The 20,699-nt window shown below is 31.9% G+C and overlaps 2 protein-coding genes across 4 annotated transcripts; both read right to left on the reverse strand.

Moving 5' to 3' along the window:
* Nucleotides 1–238: 238 nt before the first annotated feature.
* LOC101490085 (E3 UFM1-protein ligase 1 homolog) lies at nt 239–8,525 on the reverse strand. The gene is made up of 20 exons (XM_004505860.3): nt 8,162–8,525; nt 7,387–7,698; nt 7,034–7,300; nt 6,712–6,759; nt 6,410–6,475; nt 6,177–6,280; nt 5,011–5,104; nt 4,878–4,934; nt 4,036–4,477; nt 3,798–3,952; nt 3,601–3,666; nt 3,451–3,519; nt 3,277–3,369; nt 2,855–2,920; nt 2,441–2,487; nt 2,278–2,341; nt 1,566–1,643; nt 1,420–1,482; nt 1,056–1,148; nt 239–615 (listed from the first exon to the last, which is right to left on the reverse strand). The coding sequence occupies exons 1-20, from the start codon at nt 8,333–8,335 to the stop codon at nt 514–516; spliced, it is 2,460 nt and encodes an 819-aa protein (XP_004505917.1). The 5' UTR covers nt 8,336–8,525; the 3' UTR covers nt 239–513.
* Nucleotides 8,526–11,476: 2,951 nt separating this feature from the next.
* LOC101489328 (ankyrin repeat-containing protein At5g02620-like) lies at nt 11,477–14,930 on the reverse strand. Of its 3 annotated transcripts, none has more exons than XM_004505859.4 (5): nt 14,782–14,930; nt 14,515–14,612; nt 13,643–13,987; nt 12,627–13,036; nt 11,477–12,503 (listed from the first exon to the last, which is right to left on the reverse strand). In XM_004505859.4, the coding sequence occupies exons 3-5, from the start codon at nt 13,974–13,976 to the stop codon at nt 11,622–11,624; spliced, it is 1,626 nt and encodes a 541-aa protein (XP_004505916.1). In that variant the 5' UTR covers nt 13,977–13,987; nt 14,515–14,612; nt 14,782–14,930; the 3' UTR covers nt 11,477–11,621. The 3 variants fall into 3 exon arrangements, with proteins under 3 accessions (XP_004505916.1, XP_004505915.1, XP_004505914.1); XM_004505858.4 differs by having other exon boundaries at nt 13,643–14,079; XM_004505857.4 differs by having other exon boundaries at nt 13,643–14,317.
* Between the last annotated feature and the right edge of the window lie 5,769 nt (nt 14,931–20,699).

The following is a 20,699-nucleotide window of genomic DNA, read 5'->3' on the forward strand; positions in this document are numbered from 1 at the left end:
CTTATCTTTTTACTTTTATCTTGTATGCTATGTTATATTTCCGTTGTGTATAAATCTGAATAAATCTTGCATCGTATGATTGTATGTTCGATCTTAGTTGTATGCTAGACGTATTCTGTTTTCTATATTGTTTTAATTTGTTTAAGACTGTCATATTCTGTAATAACGAGGTCATAATAATCAACAGTTAACAATCTCTAAGCTATGAAAATACTTCAAAATAATCCTAAAACTATAGTAAAAAAACAATTTAGTCTCAATTTTTTTAATCGCGTCAACATTTTGCTGCAAAATATTCAATTTTTCTAAAATAAACCCTAATATTGAATTTTCTGTTGCAAATTTGACAATTTTGGTTAAAGTATTATTATATTATTTTGATAAATAACAAGGAAAATTATACAAGTTGTATAGATTAAACTAACATCAAATCCACAACTAACATTAAATTCGTCCATTGTACCAAATTACAATAGAGCTCCATCCAGGTGGTAGATTTGACTTGAAAAATATTTATGACTGTGAGGAGCTCAAAACCAAGCTTTTGAGGATTGGCATTTGGCTCTCCAGAAGCTCTCTTTTACTCAGAATTCTATCAGATGCACAACTCTCTTTCTACACAACATGGGAAAAAAATAGTTCAATCTATACAATCCAATTATTCAAAATAATCTCCTACCCATTGATTTGGCGGATCAAAACATTCACAAAAATATCAGACCCCCTTCCCGTAAAAAATATATCACATGTTCCTTTTTTTAATATTTTTTGTTTTAAAAAAAGCTAATGCTAAAGAGTTCATGTGAAATTGGGATTTTTTTTTATCTAGCTATTCAATGAAGACATTGGAAATATTTATCGAGAAATTTTAATTTGAATGCACTTGCCAATAGAACTCAACAGAATCCAAGTCTAATTTGATAGTTGCACGTTTTGAACTTAACAGAAGACCGTTTAGAACATAACTTGAATTATCTTGACATCTTAAGAGAGGAAGAATGATCAAAATTCTGTTGGATAAAATTTAATGACATGTATGAATAGAAATTACTCACATCATCAGGAGCAGCTGATAATAGGGCCAAAAGAGTCACAGTAGCAGTTTGATAATCAGCTAAAATCTTGCATGCTGACTCGTCTAGCTTATCCTATTCAAATAAAAAACGTGAACCAAAATTAGAGATAAGTTACCAAAAAATGTTAACTGACTCGTCAAATATCATCAGCAGACCACATTTTATTTCAGGCTTTAACTCAAATTTTTACTACTCACTGTCAACAGGAAAAATTAATAGACAATGGATAACATATTTGGCGACTATGTCAGTCATTATAATTGGTTTGGTTCGGCTTGTGCGATTATTATTATTTCAGTTGTGTCTTGATGCATAACTAAATCAACAGACATAAAGAACATACCTTCAATTGAGAAATAGCAACAGAAATGGCCCTTCCAGGGGCTTGAAGAGCTTTATGGTGAGCCTATTAATACAAATATCAATGTTTATAATGCAAATAAGTGTTTTTTATTTATTTGTCAGGGTGGAGGGTAGCACTCAAGTTACCTGGACATAGAGTAAAGACACAACTTTTGGCAGAAGTGATACAGGGTCAGTCTCAGCCGACACTTCAGATGTCAATTCCTGATTATAACAATGATAGAAGATACAGTTTGAGATCGTCAAAATTGCAAAGTATCATTGCAAAAACAACCAAAAGTTCTATATGGAGTTGGCTTGGTATGAATATTAGGGAGAATTACAATTTAAGAAATATTGATAATATATGATATTAGAACTAACTGAAAATGAAAAGAATAGCAAATACATGTTTCATAATGGTTAATTAAACCATAAAACTCTCACTTAGTAGATCTTAATTATTAATGGTAGCAAATCATGCATACATGGTAAACCTAATTGGGAGAAATATAGGAACTAATTTATGATTACACATCTGCATACTAACATTAATAGATACAGACCTTGTGTGGACTATCCAGACCAGACACAACATATACCTGATCAGATTGTTCTTTATAACTCTTTTAGTGTCAAAGTGGGTTTTAACCTTTCTACCAACAAAACACTAAATCCTATGGAATTGGTTCGATCTTATAATTGTTGTAAAAGAACTAATCCAGTACTAGTTCTTGTTATTCTAAAGTTTTATCAAACTGATTGTTCAAGTGCCATAACCAGCATCATCTAACAATATTTGTGTGTGAATCCACAAATAAATTTTTGTAAATTTTTACAGAAATGTAAGCATCAATACCTTACGATATGAATGTAGAAGTGTTCTTTCTAGTTTCTTGTCAAGCTTTTTCAAAGGCAACCCACTGGAAAAATTAACCATATATGATTTTCACGTCAGGACAGAAGCTCGGGAGGTAAAAGCAACACTTACATTTCTATCCACAAAAACAAAAGACACATACCTCTCTTCCGTCACAATTCTGAATGCAGTCATGAATGTTTCCACCCTCTATTGTATTTAATATTGAAATATTAGTTACGGCACTCAAAATCAAACAGAAGAATAAGTTTAAAGCTATAACAAGATAATTCCAGTCAACCAACTGCAACTGTGAATTGAGGAGTGACTAAGTAAACCTATACAATAAGCCTTAACCATAATCTAAGTATTGGAGTGTTAGAAACACACTCTCTAACACACTTTCTAACACATTCTCTTTTATTGGTTAAAATTCATGAGTTCCACTAAATTATGTGGGTCCCATATAAATTTGGTGGGATTCATGTGAATTTCAACCAATAAAAGAGTCTGTTGCTAGCATTATTCATTTGAGTAACCCTTAAAAACGAATTGTTTCAAAAATAACAATGCTAACCTTTCCTTCCAATGCTTCTACAACAGCAAGAGCCTTATTTGCAAGAGCTCCTGGAAAACTCTTGGCCTGCAAAATAAAATAATAAATTTGATATTTCAAGTCATTTGATATGCTCTTCACAAAAGACAGTATTCTGCAAAAATGAGATTGGTCCAAGATTTGATACTCTAAAAAGTAAAAACATAAGAACAGAAAAGCATAACTTTCCAAGTAATGCATTATTCTTACAGTTGGAAAAATAATATAATTATTGTTCCACATTCTAAGTAGCATTAAACTTCATTTTATCTAGGATTCATTGCATCTTAAGAAAGTGTGTTTGCTTTGATTACACTTCTTGTAAGTTGGAAATTGTATTCCTTCTGATTATAAATATCATTCTGCTGATTATTCTAATTTCATATTTTCCTCTCAAGCCTTACAATTGCAGCTCTGTCTCCAGAACTTAATGAAATAGGCTCAGAATTTGAAGATTCCAGCACGTCAACTCCGTTCTTTAATTTGTTGTGCTCGTCCTGCAAAGGATGAATCGTTAGTATTTTTAGACCTTATTAAACCTCAAAAAATATCAACACAAAACTTGCTGTATATAATACCAAGTCATGAAGAAGCATATCAACCATAGGAGCTGCTACCGTCCTAAGTAAATGCCTATGCAAAACAACCTGGCCATCAAAATACACATTAATTTATTCATGTTCCATCAGTGAAAATAACATCTTCAAAATTCAATTAACTTGGCTTACAGAAGTTGATTGATCATCTTCAAACAGTTCTAAGGCTTTTTCATACAGCTGCATGTTTAAGAAAGACTGCCAAAAAAATTCAACACAAGGGTTTTACATGTTCAAATAAGTATCTATTCAGCAAAGAAAAACGTTATATAAACATGGAAACAGTGGATGTAGAAAATAGTATACAATATACTAAATAGTAGTCAAACCTCATCAAGTTTCTTCTGCAAATTATCGAGCAAATGTTTCATTCTTTCTGCATTGTCTTTAAGCAATGCCTTCTTTTTCTCCATCCAAGTATTAATTATTGTAGGCCTTAATTGGTTAGCCAAAGGCCTAAGAATCGTCTCAGGATCATCGATACCTATCAATTTGTAGCACATAATTCAAGAAATTGGATAAAAAGCATATGAAGAAAAAATAGATTCAAAGTCATTATCAGCCGACCTTGTTCTTCAAAATCAGGTATCAAGGCAGTAATCTTCTTCATGATCCACTCTTCTGAGGGACTACTGAGATCATCCTCTTTCATTTTATGTGATTCTTTCCTAGAACCTGGCTTGGAATCTGATGTTTGTGAAGATGTATCCTTACCCCTTCTCTGGCTTTTCTTAGATTTTGTGGAAATCTGTTCTTGGTTATCAGGAGCACTTTCAGATTGATTTGCTAATGCATTTCCAGCGGCTTTCCCCCTTTTCTTCTTAGTCCCTTTATCAGCATGCTTGTTGGAACCCCCATCACTCGCCGTTTCATTCGACTCACTCAACCTGCTTGAATCATACCCTACATTTACTTCACTGGCTTTTTGTAAATCACCAGATTTTGCAGTGCCCAAAGACCTTGAAACAGCTAATGTCTCTAATTCTTTCACAAGGCGATCACAAATATCCTGGTAGATGGGAGACAGAGAAGCATGCAGGCATTAGGAAACCAATGATAAAAAGAAGTTGCGGGCAAATAATTTTTATTCAACGGTAACTTAGGTCTGTAATGCACATGACTCCGAGGTCAATTTATATCATCAATTTTCTTGTGTTCCCTTTGTAGCTATGAAATGGTTAGTTGCTATCAATAGCTGTAATTTTTTGTGTCATTGATTAAGAACTTGTAAAACTCTTGTAAGCAAATTGCTACAACAGCGGAAAAATCATGTTTATTAACTGAATCTGTGAATCCAATATTCAACCTGGACCTTATAAGTAGCATTTGCACCACAAAATAGTAACGTGGCTTGAAGAATTAACTCATTTATCTGGAGGCCTATATAACTATTAAATTCCACAACACACCTTCATAAAGCTGCTGCTCAACACATAAAAATCCCCAAATATGTGTGCTTTGTTAGACTGCAAAAACAATTTAAGCTTATCAACATTTGAATCAACAGAGTTAAACATAAATCAATGAGGTGGTTAATATCACCTTCAGAGCCAATTGTACAGATTGACAGAGGAAAAGCATTTTTGATGCATCTTGAGGTGTAAAAGATGAGGGCAATAAGGAAAGAGAATCACTCCTGCAACATTGTTATATCAGGAAGGTCATGATGCATTGAAAAAGTTTCCAATGTATAACAAACTAAAACTTGTAAAAAAATGTTAAGAGATCCCTTGCACTACATCTGACATAGCCTAGGCATAGAAAAAGTATTTTAACAAAACTGGACAAAATTTCTTGCCTTATAGTTTTAAAACCAAGGACATAGCATATAGAAGAGAGGTCTTGCCTCAAATCATTGAGAGAAAGGTCAAGGAAGAGTAGAGAAAATGGGATCAGTCAATATCATCCAGTTGCAATAATCATTATTGGTATGAAGAAAGTAATTTTAAAATAACAAGGGAAATTGTAGAATTTGGTTTTCAGTAAAAGGCTAAAAGACAATCCCTCTGCACCTACTTGTCCAGACCCCTTATATAAAGCATTGACTGATGTTGAGAAATAGCTAGCAAATTAAAGCTTACCAATTAACATGTTTTGTAGTCAAATTTGGATTTTATTTTATTTTCAATGCCAATAACTACATGATGCAGACATATAAGAGTCCGTTTCATTCAAAGGATGGGGAGGGATTTTAATGAAGCGGAGGGAAGGACAATAGAGATATGATTGGTTCAAAAAAGGGATGGGGAGGAATTGTAATTAAATTTATATTTGGTTTAGGGGAGGGATTTTAAATAGTTTATAAATTATTTTTGTCCTTCCCCTCCCCTCCAAATCCACCCATTATAGAGGGGGAGCAAATAGAGGTCTAGGAGGGATTTTGCTCCCCTCCCCTCCAAATAATTGAACCAAACAACTTAAATTTAAAATAATCCCTCTCCTCTCCTCCCCTCCAATCCCATCTACCCAAACACACCCTAAATGGAACGGAAAGAGGGAGAAGAGAAAGATCACAAGTTTGCAACAGTCATCAACATGATTAGAAAATCAACACCATATCCATGACAATAATTTGAGTTCTTTGGATTGTACTTTATAACTACAGTGAGGATTAATTGAAGGTATCGAACCTGGTTCAATTTACTAATGTAGAATAAGGTGAAAAAGAAACTGGGGATTGGGGGTGGGGACTAAGCTAAGGCCCTTACCAGCTACCGCGTTCTAGAGCATCCTCAGTAGCAGCATCTAGCATCTCAATCATCGATGGATGAACAAATGTTGTAACAAGAGGTTTGCCTTCAGGATATCTGGACTAAATTGGATTGTTCAAACTTAGGCTTCATTATGAAAACAAGTAGTACAAAGTAATCATTTCCCATATATCTATGATCCAAATGGTAATTATTTGAAAATAGAATCAACATAAGAACAACTTAGTTACCTGCAAGAACTGAATGGGCTGGGGAATTCCAAGTTTGTGCAGAACATCATAGTTGATAAAAGAATTCTATAGCACACAAACACAACACAACATGAACGCGGCAGTTCAGAATTTTTTGCAGCCAAGAGAGAGAGAATAGAGGCGATACAAGGAATCAAGGGAAAAGTGAGTACACACATCCATTCAAACAAACTTATAAAGACATTTATCTAGCTCAGACCAATGGATCATATACTATCATTAGGAGAAATGTTTGACATCTAAAGCAAAAGGGAAAAGACAAGAGAAGAGAGAGTTCATACTTGCGAAAAGAAAGAATCCACGGATTCCTTTTGAGCAACAGCAAATACCTGTCATGTGACATAAAAAACACAATAAATAATAACTTATAACAATTGATGATATGGGATCTAAGTTATGGCACCAACGCATATGCCGTGACAGTTGACTACAGCAACTGGCTCCTATAGTCACTATCAGTAAGAAGATTATAGAATAATAAACTTCTGATGGTGGAAATTCTCCCAATTGTTGCCAATTAAGCAATGAGTGGAACAAGAAGTGAACCACTCCAAGGCCTAAATCAAATATAGAAACCAATTTATGTCAAATCATGTCACTCACAGCTGGTGTCCAATGCACCCCAGCACGAACCGACCCTAAAATCTCGCCTCCCTTCACAAGTCCATTAAACAAAGACTGAAAGAAAGATCCATCAACAGCCACACCACTGGCTCCATCCATTTCCTGCAGTAAGTTCTGCAATGAGCTCCATAACACTGTCAAATTCATCGGAACTGTGATGCCCCTCGCAGCACCTCGAACCATTGCACTAACACGAGCAACATAAGCAGGAGTATACAACTGCCCTCCTTCAAGCCTTCCTTTCACCTAATTTCAAAACCATCACTTAAATCACAACATTCATTTATTATTCCAAAAACAAATTCAAACCAACACAAAAATTAAAAACTCACTATAGTTCCAAGGCGCGGCTCCAACACAGAAGCAATCAAATCCAAACCAACATTCAATTGTGCGGCGAGTTCCGTCAGTGCAATTTGACTACACTCTTGAAGCCTCTCGTTAATCTCTTCAGCAGTTGAATCCCAATAAGATTCCGTAATGATTTCCCCTTGAGTCAACATCAATTCTCGGTGATCCGTTACAATGTTATGAGCCAGTTTCTCAACATAATACAAGTCAACTCCAGTGACATCAGCAAGATCAATCACAGAAATACGGCCTAATTTCTTCACCTCAGCAACCATCTCATTTCTCAGTTGATCCTAACATTATAATGGATCGCATAAACAAACACTTAATTAATATCAATTATAACACGATGAATGAAGTATGAACTAATAACAGATAATCGATAATCAACTCAGTTGAAACTGCAAACAGCAAAACCTAATCGCAAAAAAAAAAAAAGAAAAAAAAGACGAAGCAGAGAGTGTAAGAGAGTGGTGTACTCTTTGCCAACACTTAATTAAGATTAATTATAACACAACGAATGAACTAAGAACATATAATCAATTATCAAATCCGTTAAAACTGAAAATGACGAAACCTAATCGCTAAACAAATTACGAAGCAGAGAGTGATGAACTCTTTGCCAACACTAAATTAATATCGATTTTAAAACGATGAATGAAGTAAGAACTAAGAACAGATAATCGATTATCAAATCGGTTGAAACTTCAAACGACGAAATCTAATCGCAAAGAAAAAACGAAGCAGAGAGCGTACGAGAGTGATGTATTCTTTTCCAGAGGCAGTGTGAAGAAGCTCGAAATCGATAATTTGAAGTTGCTGCAATTTTTGGACTAATTCGACGACGTTGCGATCCGATAATCGAATACTCGATTTCGCTTGCTGAGCGAACTCGAACTGTCTCTGTAACTCGAGCAATTCGTCGTCCATGTTTCGATCTTCACGAACGCTAGGAAATTTGCAATGCGTTTCACTTTTGATCTTTCGGGGAAGCAAAATGAAATGTTGCGTGTTTTGATCCCTGAAAATGAAATGTTGTTCTTCAGTTTCTCCGTGACTACGACTGAATTGAAAAAGCGATGCGTTTCAGCAATTTCTTCACCCCTCGATTGTTTGAAGCAGAACGAAAATTATTGCTAGTTACACCCCCTCAACGTCCTATCACTGCATTGATTTGGACCGTCCGATCTAATATTAACGTACGAGATTTATTATTGTGCGAAACTGTTGAGATCTGCACTCGGTATTGACGATTGAGATTTATTAGTGCATTAAACTGCGTGCCTTTGCCACTATAGAGAATCTGAATCCCCTTATTGCACCCTTCACTTAATTTTTTTTTTCTTTCATTCCATCACACCCTTCACAACCATAACCAACGTTCCACACACCTTTCTTTCTCTCAATAATTTAGCAAATCTTCTTTTTCAGTCATTTATTATATTTTTGAATTTCACATTAGACCTTTAGTTTATAAAAATATTACTTCAGTTCTTTCAAAACACTCCCAATAAAAAATTCATCTACGATTCTAAGTCTAAACAACCGCTATTTACTATTAGAGTTTGCCACAATGGAAAACACATTTTTAGGCAAAGAATAGTCCATCAACTTATAATATAAAATACGAGATGAATTTTGGGGTCTATTTTGAGCTCTTATAGAGTTCATAATTGAAATGAAAACTAAGTCTATGTTTGAATGGACATTTACAATGGAAATTTCACGTTCCAGTGCACACCTAACTTAGAATTTAAGAAGATACAAAGTGTAACTTTTGAATTGCCGCACGTCTAAGATGCATATACAAACTTATACTAAAGAAATTACTTTAAAGAAATGTGACTCTATAAAATCCATTTAAGCAATCTTATGGCAAAATACATTGAAGTAATTTAACCGATTATTTATTAAATTAAAAATTATTGTTGTTTTTTTTATACTTTTTTTTCTAAGATTTGTTGGTTATTATTTTGGGATGTGCATGATTGATTTATTGATTACACGTTAAAAATATTTTTTATAGCTAAAGATCTTGTAAAAAAATTAACAAATAAAAAGTATAGTTACGTATATATAGTAAGTTTCCTAAAAAAAAAAGTATATATAGTAAGTGATATTTATAATAAAGATTAGTAGAAATTAAAATAGTAAAAAAGAAAATAGAAGGTAAGTATCCTCTTAGTCTTACAACAAAATGAGTTCATTAAATGATAGTATTTTGAGGGGAAAAAATTACAAAAGTAGGTAGTGCATGAGTAAATATTAGGGTTCAAATTGAGATTATATTAAAAATTATATATTTGGTTTACTTTTTTAAACAAGAGGAAAGTAGAACAAAATCTCTTTTAATTCAATTTTAGCTCTTTGAAAATTAGGGAATTTAACCTAACAAAAGAAAAATTGAAAGATTTAAAAGAGAAGAGATACAAACTTAAATAACTTAAAATAAAATGACTTAAATATCTTTATATAAAATATAATACAATTTTTTTTCAAAAAATACAACATAAAAATTATTAAATAAATTAACCACTCTCCATTAAAATATCTCAAATAAACAATGACTCTCATCTTTGTTTTAATAGACAATTAAAGATAAATATTAGTATATTAAAAATTATGTTAATATTTTTTACTTCATTAGAATTTGAAACCCCGATCATATAGCTCCTTTAACTCTTAAATAAACCAATTAAACTATTCACTTATATGTGAAACCAATTCATTAACATTTTTACCGTCATGTTGTATATCCAATTCCAAAATAAAATAAAGTAGTTTCAATGTATATTCTAAAATTATAGATTAGAGTTAATTAGTTATAAATTAGTTAGTTTATATAAAGGTCTGTTTTAATAATTTTCTGTCACGGATTCATTTGTAATATTATGAATAATCTTTCACTCAATTTCTCTGACAGATGCCATGTCTGTTTTGTGCGTCTTTCTTCATACATTTTGTCGCATAGATGTCTTCCATACCATGTGTCAATGACAATATACTTGGACAGCTGTCTTTTGTCATTTTGTCTCTTCTTGTCGACTATGGAGAAAAAAATAAAGGAAGGAAGAAGAAAATTCTGGTTCTCAAAACATCTGAAATGAGTTATTCATACAAGAATAATTGCATAACATCCATAACAGAAAAGTAACCGAAATTCAAACTAACTAAAAAATATCATAAAACTAATTAAGTGATGTATCATATGCTATCAATTTAATTAATTAATATTTTTTTCTTCCTAGATTCCCTTTATTGGGAGTAATCTTATTCGAATCGTGTCGGACACTAAATGTAAATATCTCTCTTAAAAGAGATTCGAATCCGGGTTCACCACATTCTCTATGTAGATTTGAATCGGACATTAATTTATTCTTGTCTTTAAAATTGATTTTTTTGCCTCAAATTTAATGTTCATCACATTTTTATATGAATGCATTCTAATATAGATCACATTCAACTCACTTTTGATCATATTGACAAAATTATTTCCTTTTGGTAACTTTTGTATGATAGATTATCATTCACATAACACCAAATAATCGTATTTGAAGTAACGACAATTACTAAACGTGAACACCTCTTTTAATCGGAATTCGAACCATGATCCATCACGTTGCGGGAAAGTGACCCCTTTCGCTGTTGTATAGTCAAACACATTTGATCTTTAATTTAAAAAAAAAAAAAAACTTAGCATGTAAAGTATCTATGTTACTATATATAGGGAGTTGGTACAGAAAATTTGATATATCATAAAGGAAATTATGTGTATGTCTCATAGTGGTAAGTTAATATGTCTGTTTGAGGCGTAGAGATCAACTTGTCCACTTGCCAGTTACTATTTTCAAGCAGAACTAATTTTTACCTCTAAATTTGAAGTTGGAATTTTGAACTTTTGACTTCAAAACCAATTTTTTAACCTTAAGTTCAATGTTTAAATCACTTATAAGTGAATGTATCACAAATCAATTTACACAATCAGATTATGATATTGCATAATTTACAAAAATACCCTTAATTTGTTGAAACTATCTTTGTTGCTAGCTGTAGGGTGTTAGGAAATATGAATGGACGGTAAAAGGAGACTATTTATGCATATTATGAATAACATTAGGCAAGTCTAGTGAGTAGTGATATAATAATACTCAATAGTAGTCATATACATTGGTAAGCCACCCTCATTATAATAATTGGATTAATATATATGAGGGCACTAAATAGCATACATTTTCCTACGGTCATTATTCAATATCTCAGAATCAGACATAACTGATACCGAAAATGACCTTGACCTACTTCCCAATGAAGATTTACGTATACTCCTCAAATTAGAAGCCTCAATTCTATGCCTAATAACCCAGTAACACATAGTACCCAATGTAGTAGCCATTATAATAGTCCCAATGATTGTTACCGAAATTGCAAGCCACCTTTCATCTTTTCCCACAACCAAAAACGACAATGCCAAAAACGACACTGAAATTAACACACAAGCCAACCACATTAGTTTGTTAATTATAGCCATCATTTGCTTCTTTGCTTTACTTTCAATGACAACAATTGAAGTTTGCACCACCACCACTGCTAACGAAATGAATAGCGCAACCGAATCAAACACGAAGAAGATTAGAAACGCTGCCTTCGGAGCAATGTTGGCTTCCCCCAGCGACTTTCCTGCAGGAATGTGTTTTGGATCGTCCACAAATTGACCGGGGACAGTGAATATAGCGGCGAATGCCACCGTTGCAATTAGTACTGCAACGACTATTGTTGAGTTTATTGCATTGTTGAGTCCTTCTGTGTGCATTTTGTTGAGGCGTTTTGCTATTCCTTGGACGCTTTTTCGCGTTTGGCGAGTGTGTTCTAGTTGGTGATGGACTTCATGTTTTATGTCACTTACTGTTTGTTTTAGCTCTCTGGCTGTTGTTGTTGTTGGTTGAGATTTTATTGATTTTCCAATTTGAATACCATGTTCTATTAGAATTTCTTTTACTTGACTGTTTCCTGTTTTCTCTGCTGTGTCTAATGCTGTTTCACCACTTTTGTTTATTGCCATACCATTTGTTTCATTCTGTCCTAGTAGCAACTTAATTATCTGCATAATCAAAACTTATCATATCATGCTCTATGCTCTATGTTATCACTTGTTAGAATTACCAATTGTAACAGATCTTATTCTTGATGTTAGCAGAACTATAAAAGTTATAATCAAATTTACCTGAATTCTTCCCTTTCTGGTAGCTATATGCAATGCAGTATTACCCTTATTATCAACCATATTGATTGATGAAGGATCTGCTTTTATCAATTCCTCTACCACCTCGAGATTCTGTCCCTTCACTGCCATGTGAAGCGCTGTTTGTCCCTTTTTATCGGTTCTTGTAACAACCCCGGGTTCCTTCTCGAGAATCGCTTTCACGACATCCAAATGTCCGTTTCTTGCAGCAGAATGCAAAGCTGTTTTACCATTGCTTCTAGCTATTGTTGCTAAGCTACTACCTGCTTCTAATAGAAATTTGACTATCTCAGTGTGTCCTTGTGTTGCAGCTGTGTGTAAGGCTGTGGTGTTGGATGGATCCACTGTCATTGATAATTCTGGATGAGCTTCCATTAGGATCTTTAGTATATCTACAACAAAGAAAACAGTATTGTGACTGATTCCATTTGAAAATTACACATACCACAAAAGTACAGAATGAGCAACTTGGTGCTATAAAACTCTAATCAGGGTTTTAAAAAAAGTCTGTGAGACCAAATTTGGATTGCAACATCAAGATTTTTTTATGACTTTGCGATTGTAATTGAGGCTGCATCAGCAACATTTGACTCTGACTCTCTACAATATCGAAAATTGTGATGCAACTACAATCACAATTTAAAATTTTGACTAGTTGGGTATGACTCATATAGTTTACTGATATGTGGTTAGGTAGCTCGAGCTGGTGAGATACTATGGTTCAGAGGTTATATTGTAAATTGAACCATAGTATTCAAACACCAGAGGTTATATTGTAAATTGAACCATAGTATTCAAACACAAGTTATATCTGCAACAAATTTGCAGTCAGATATGTAGGCATAATTGGCCAGGCTTCGTGACCAAACCTTGTTTGATTTTTGTTTGCGTTTTCCGTAACTATTTTTTTTTAACCAAGGTTGCTTTTCTAAAATGACTCCTTTTCACACAGCAAAAAAGATAAGAAATTGAAAAAACTACAGACATCAAAGACATACCTAAATCCCCTTGTTTAGCAGCAATATGAAGTGCATCAAAACCATTCCTAGCTTTAATTCCAGCATCAGAAAGATCATAATACTGAATCATCTCCCTAACAAAATCAACATAACCATACTCAGCAGCAACATAAAGTGCTGTTTCTCCACCTTGGTTCTGCTTTGCAAACAATTCATGCAGTTTACCCTCTTCAGCACCAGCAACTGTGTCCTTCAATGAAGCCATGTTTCCTGCTCTTGCTGCTGAATGTAAAGGTGTATCGTCGCGTTTCCCTGTCAACTGTTTCGTCATTTTCTTCCTTAGGGGTTTTGCTGGTGCAGCTTGAGGCTGCATAGCTTCTGTTTCTGTTTCCATTGGATACAATTCACCAAACTAATGAACCCCTTTTGTTCTAATAACTTCAATTAGTATATCATAACTCGAGTTTGAATACTAGCTGAAACAATATTTGGTAAAGGGTTAAGGCAAAAAAAGAAACTTATTTTTCTTCCTTCCAACAAAAACTTAGATCAACAACATAAACATCTTTCACTCCAAATAATTTTCATCTTCTTGAAACAACTCAGGATAGAATCATCAATCATCCAAATCAATACCAAAAAATAAAAATTCCAAAATATTATTATAGATTAGTTTTCCTTTTGATAACTCTGTCTGTCTCCAAAATCATTGCTCTGATCAACAAAAAGAAAAAAAAAAACTGGGTTAAAATTAAAAGTTGAAACCATTTCAACAAGAAATAATTTTTATTGCATTTTCTACATCTTAGTTAAGAAAATAAGATAAAAAGAAAGAATATCACAGATGGGTTGAAGCATTCATCATCAAATGATTCAGTGAAAACCAAAATAAGTAGAAGGAAGAATCTCACCTTATTTTTGTGTGTTGTCTTCTCCTTTCCCACTAAGAAAGCATTTAGATTTAAGGATTAGCTTTTAGGGAGCTAATATGATGTTGGTGTAGGACACCCTGTAAGTAAAAGAACTTTGATTAATATTAATATATAGTGCAAAAAGTAGTGCAAAAAGAAAGTGATATAAGAGAGCTAATAGTAAATAATTTGAAGAAAGTGACAAGAAGAAAAGGAACAAAAAAGGATAGTGATTAAGAATTACTACTACTAAGACACTACACTCACATGTAAATAACAACTTTATGTGAATCTAAATCACAAGTATACATACAAAAACGCACTGAACAGGAACATAAAGGTAGTGATGATGATGAAATCACAAAGTGTTAAATATTGTTTGAGGATATTTTACAGAATATTTAAAAATAAAGAGAAAGTGAACAGAACAAAAAAAAAAGTAAGCAAAAAACTAAATAGTAGTGGACAAATGTAGTGAAAAGGAGAACCATTCATTAATTAAGGAAAAACCAAGAAATGGTCCCATCCAAGGTATGAACAACGGAATTAACAGAACCACGCGCAGTTAGATTCCCACTTGCGCGAGTGGAGATTGCTTTTGTTTAATGCTCAGTTTTTAAGTTGACTCTTCCTCTATCGTTTATTTCAGTCCACTTTATCCACACTTTATTTTACCACTTTTTCTTATTATTTTTTTCCTGCAATAATTCCTTTTTCACGTTCTGTAAACAAATTCTATTTGTTAAATAATTTTTTTATACGGAAAAGAATACATAGAGGGGATTATGACTCAATTTCAGATAGAAAAATCTTATAATTCACTTAACAATAATATATAAAAGAAAAAAAATTGTATAGAAAAAAAATACATATATGAAAGCAATCTCTCTCTACAAGAGAAATATTTACATGGAGATAACATTTAAATTAATATATTTAGACACACATTAGTAATAAAAATTAAAACAAAATAGGATTAAACGAAACGACTATTTTAATTTTATTTATTTATGTATATAAATATTTTAATTTGAGATCGTGATTTTAGAAGACTTGCTCTATGCACAATAAGCCTAGCACCAATTATTTCCGCATAAAAGACAAGTATAATTCTTAGTCAACTTTTACAAATTTGTTGAATGATATAGAAAAATGTTTACCACTCGCCACCACAATTAGACCTCGATGACAACGCAAGAAAACAATCTTACAATGAAAAAAAATAAAATTTAATTTTGATTGATTAAATAAATATTGTAATGTAAACTCTTTTAATAGATTATACGGTATAAATATTTTTAAAGATAAAATATAAACTTTATATATTAAATAAAGGCAAATATATTTAAGTTACATGAAAATATCACATTGGTTTTTTAATTTTTTTCTATTGTAATAAATTAATTATTTATATTTGTAAACATTACAATATTAAATTATTTTTAGTCATAATATCATTTTAAAAATTTGTAGTTCAATTTTTTTTTATAAATTTACTATAAATTTTGTTATGAATCATATAAAGAATATTATAAAATTTATGTTTTAATTACAAGAACTTTAATATGTATTTTACTCGAATTCTCTCTTATTCAATTATTTTTTATAAAATTAATTGAGAATTTATGTTGTTAATATTATTACAATCAAAATTCCTTAAAAATTATATAAATTTATTGAGAAAGTTGAGAGGGTTTGAGATTTAAATTTTACTAATTTAAAATAAGACGAACTTAACTAAAAAAAATTAAAAAACTGATTTATTAAAATATATATATAAATAACTAATTTATAATTTTGATATAACTTAAAATATGGGAAGATATATTTAAAAAAAAAACTAAATGATAACTTGTTGGGAGAATCTGGGTGTTGTTTCGGCAAGTTCTGTAAGTTTTTTCTAATTAAGAACTCATAAAATAAGTTGAAAAAGAACACAAAAAGATAAATAAAACTAAGTAATGTTGGATGGAGACATCCTTCAAACTAATTAATTAGATACTTAATTTTTAAATTGGGTCAATAATGGCCCTCGCAGTTTCTGGTTTTTAAATGAAAGTTTGAAAACACATGATTGAAGTTGTTTTGTGCATGCGGTTGCAGTTGATATTAATATGCTCCATTTGGGGACCTGACCCGACAAACACTGAAACAATCATGTGGGTTTATCCATGCCATATGCTTGATAGATTTCAGGGAGTGTTTCATAGCAAATTGTGTGTTTTTTTTTTTTTTAATTATAATAATAATAATAATAATAATAATAATAATAATAATAATAATAATAATAATAATAATAATAATTATTATCAATACTTGATTATTGATTGTTTTTTAACTCTACTCTTCCAAAGACTAAAATTAATATAAGTAATTTAGAGTTTGATAAAAAAAATTAAATTAAACTAAAAATTATTTCAATTAAAAATTTAAATTCAAATTCAAACTCAAATCAAATATTTATTTTATCAATATTGAATTGTAAATAAGGGAAGGGCATATTTAGACGTGGATTGAATGGGGTTAACAAAATTAACACTCCAACTGTTGTATATTAGTGTCACATTTGTAAAATAAATTTATCTCAAAAAGATTATTGTTTTGTATTTTATATGTAATTATAATTATTTTTTTAAAATTAACTCTCTAAGTAATATAATGTATATATATCTCTTTTAAATTATTATTTTTGCTATGCATTTATGATAATGAAGTAAAATAACTATTTTTTTATTATTATATTTTTTTTAATCTATGTAAAATAGTAAATACGAGGTGATTGAATAAAGTAATAAACTTTACTTAAAATAAAATTACCGTTAAAAATATCAATCAATATAAAAATAAGAGAGAACGAAAGGAGACAACAATTTCATTAAAATAATAAAAATTACAAAATATAATAAATAATAATATATAAATACTAGTGTCTTATACGAATAAACTACCTAACAATATATAAAGTCTAATAAATTAATTATATAACATACAGTAGATGATTAATATATAATATATATGTATGCACACTATTACATCACATCACATGAGAAAATGAAGTATTTTGTGCACAAGAGGAAGAACCTCCACCCTCGGCTGCCCCTCTAAATCCGTCTCTAAAATATATGATTAACTTAAAATTAATGTACTCATAATTGATCAATGTTTTCTTGATTAAGAGTTATGTGGAAATATTTTAATAATTTTTTATATTCTTTACATAGTCAATAACCACACACTTGAACATCACATATCCAGTAAATTTTTTAAAATATTATATATTTGATATTCTATTCACTTGTGTATGAATACTCAGTTACCAACATCTATTTTTGTAACATTAAATTATATACGTTGCTTTAAATTTAATGTTTAAATTAGATAATATTTTGTCTACAAACCAATTGGCAACGATTATGCGATAAAAATTAGTTACGTGGACTTGAAATTCCAAAATTCAACCGCGTTGAATAATAACTTTTTTCAATATAAATGGAAATGGAATTGAAATTAAGAAAATAACATTTGACTGGGCAACTGTAAGATAAAACATTTAAGTGGAATAATATAATAAGTCCACTCGTTTTTAGTCGTAGAAATATGTCAATATGTCATCGCCCATCGACAACGTTGTTGTTGTGTTGTTTCTATCACTCTCAATTTATAATGGCAATAAAATATATAAAATAATTCAAAATTTCGTTTGACAATGAAATTCAAATTTACTCGGTGACGATTAATATAGTAGCATGCGGCATTAGCACAGGGACACAAGGGAGGCCACAAATTTTACTCAAAACTATTTTAAACTTTTATATTTGTATCTAAGTCTAGAATATCAAAAGTCTAAAGTTATTCTCATATATTATTATTTTTTATGTATTTCTTTTAAAACATATTAAATTCAATTTTTCTCATCTCTAATCTCTTCTTCTAATCCATCCCTACGACGGCAGACTGCCGGCATTATCAGCCACCATCAACCACTAACTCTCTAAACTGCATGTTTTACTTTCACTCATTGCGTTTGAATGTTGCTGACACAATTTTTCATTTGGTGGATAAATTTTTTATCCAAATTCCAAATCGTTATAGAATCGCGATCCATCCAAATTATATAGCTTTATAGCATAATTGTGGTTTGATATATGTTAATCAGATGTGACAAATTCCGACTAGGTCTAACATGACAAAGATGTTAATAGATATGCTAATTAATATAGATATTGTGGACTTGTGGTGTATGTGGCTGTAATTTTTATAATCAATATTTTATGAGTAAAATCATTTTTATAAGTAGAATTGTGTTTGTTAAGTTACCGTTGCTGAAATATATACTTGAGTCTAATATGTGAATGTGATATGTTGTACATCTTTTTTTGTTAAATAAATTAATCTAATCAAATGACATGCATTATGTAGATTAGTATGTGTAATATCTCTGTGCATCAGGTCGATTGGTGTGTTATGTGCATCAGGTAGATTGGGTATGTGCATTATTTAGATTTATATGTATATAAAGACTAAAATTTATGTTACTAATTTTTTTAATTATTAAATTGCACCTTTTATTTATTTATTATGACTCCATTTTTAAGATTAGAATCGTGACTTCCTATATGTAAGACAATCCAATATATTAGTATATACTAATGTCATGGTATTAATAAAACAATAATTAAGCAATGCTGGATCACGTATATGTATATACTAATGTTACTGGCACTCCTCTTACCATTAATCATGTTCAAACTAAGTTGATTTGATTTGAATTCAAATTTTTTTTTTTTTGATTTAGGTGATAATAAATATATTATGTTGGAACACAATCAAGAGTGGAGGGTGAATCAATGGTGAAAAATCGATAATTGAAAACCTGTGTTTGAGAAGATGATGGAGAAAAGAGAGAGATTATGGAAGAGAGTAATTTTCTGTTTTCACTATATTATCAAAATGACATTAGTTTTTAAAACTATACACAAAGGTATTTATATGGGGTACAATGTGGAACCAATTAATCTGGCCCAAAACAACATTTGAATTATATTTCACTTCCAATACACCACCTTAATTCAAATGCTCCACATTCTTCATGCCTAGCTTCATCACAAGTTTGTTGAAAACCTCATTCGTAACGCCTTTCGTCAACAAATCTGCAACTTGTTCTTCGCTTTTGCAATACCCCAAACGTAACTGTCCGGAACTCACTAGTTCCCTCAAATAGTGAAACCTCATCTAAATATGCTTGCTCCTCCCATGTGCTATGGGATTCTTAGCAAGGTTGATGGCTGAAACATTGTCCATCAACAGCAAAACAGCTCATCTCGTGTTGCTGTCCAGCTCACGCAGCAGGTTCACTAGCCACACAGTTTGGCATGCACATAACGAAGCTGCGATATACTCCACCTCGCAGGAAAAGAGAGCAACCACCGACTCCTTTTTAGAACACCAAGAGATTGGTGCCCCTCCGAACATAAAGACATAACCGGCCGTTGATTTCCGATCATCCTTATCTCCGCACCAATTGGAGTCGGTGTATCCGAGTAATTCGTAACTTTTGCCCATGTCATTTGCAGGAAATAAAATTCCACAGCCAAGAGTACCTTTCACATATCTAAGTATCCTCTTAACTGCTGCCAAATATGATACCTTCGGCCTCTCCATGAACCTACTTGCAATACCGACACTAAACGCTAAATCTGGCCACTTATTGCACAAGTAATGCAATGATCCTATCAATCTCTGGTATTGAGTAGGATCCACATCTTGCTCATCTTCACTCTTGGACACCTGTAAACGTGCCTCGGCTGGTGTTGTGGCAGCATTGCAATGCTCCATATCGCACCTCTTCAAGATCTCCATTGCATACCTCTTTTGATGCATGAGCAGCCCCAACTTTGTCTTTTGGAATTCTATGCCTAAGAAGTATTTCATTGTGCCAAGATCAGTCATTTCAAACTCCCTCATAAGCTCTTCTTTGAACTTTGAAATGTAACTTTCACAGCTGCCCGTAATCAATAAATCGTCCACATAAAGACAAAGTATGATTACTCCTTCGCTTGCATCCGACTTCACATAAACACCATGTTCGGATACGCACTTCTTGAAACCAATGTTTATAAGAAAACCATTTATGTGTTTGTTCCAAGCTCTTGGCGCTTGCTTCAAACCATAGAGTGCCTTCCTTA

This window comes from Cicer arietinum, chromosome 6 (assembly GCF_000331145.2).
Source record: "Cicer arietinum cultivar CDC Frontier isolate Library 1 chromosome 6, Cicar.CDCFrontier_v2.0, whole genome shotgun sequence".
NCBI classification, from domain to species: domain Eukaryota; kingdom Viridiplantae; phylum Streptophyta; class Magnoliopsida; order Fabales; family Fabaceae; genus Cicer; species Cicer arietinum.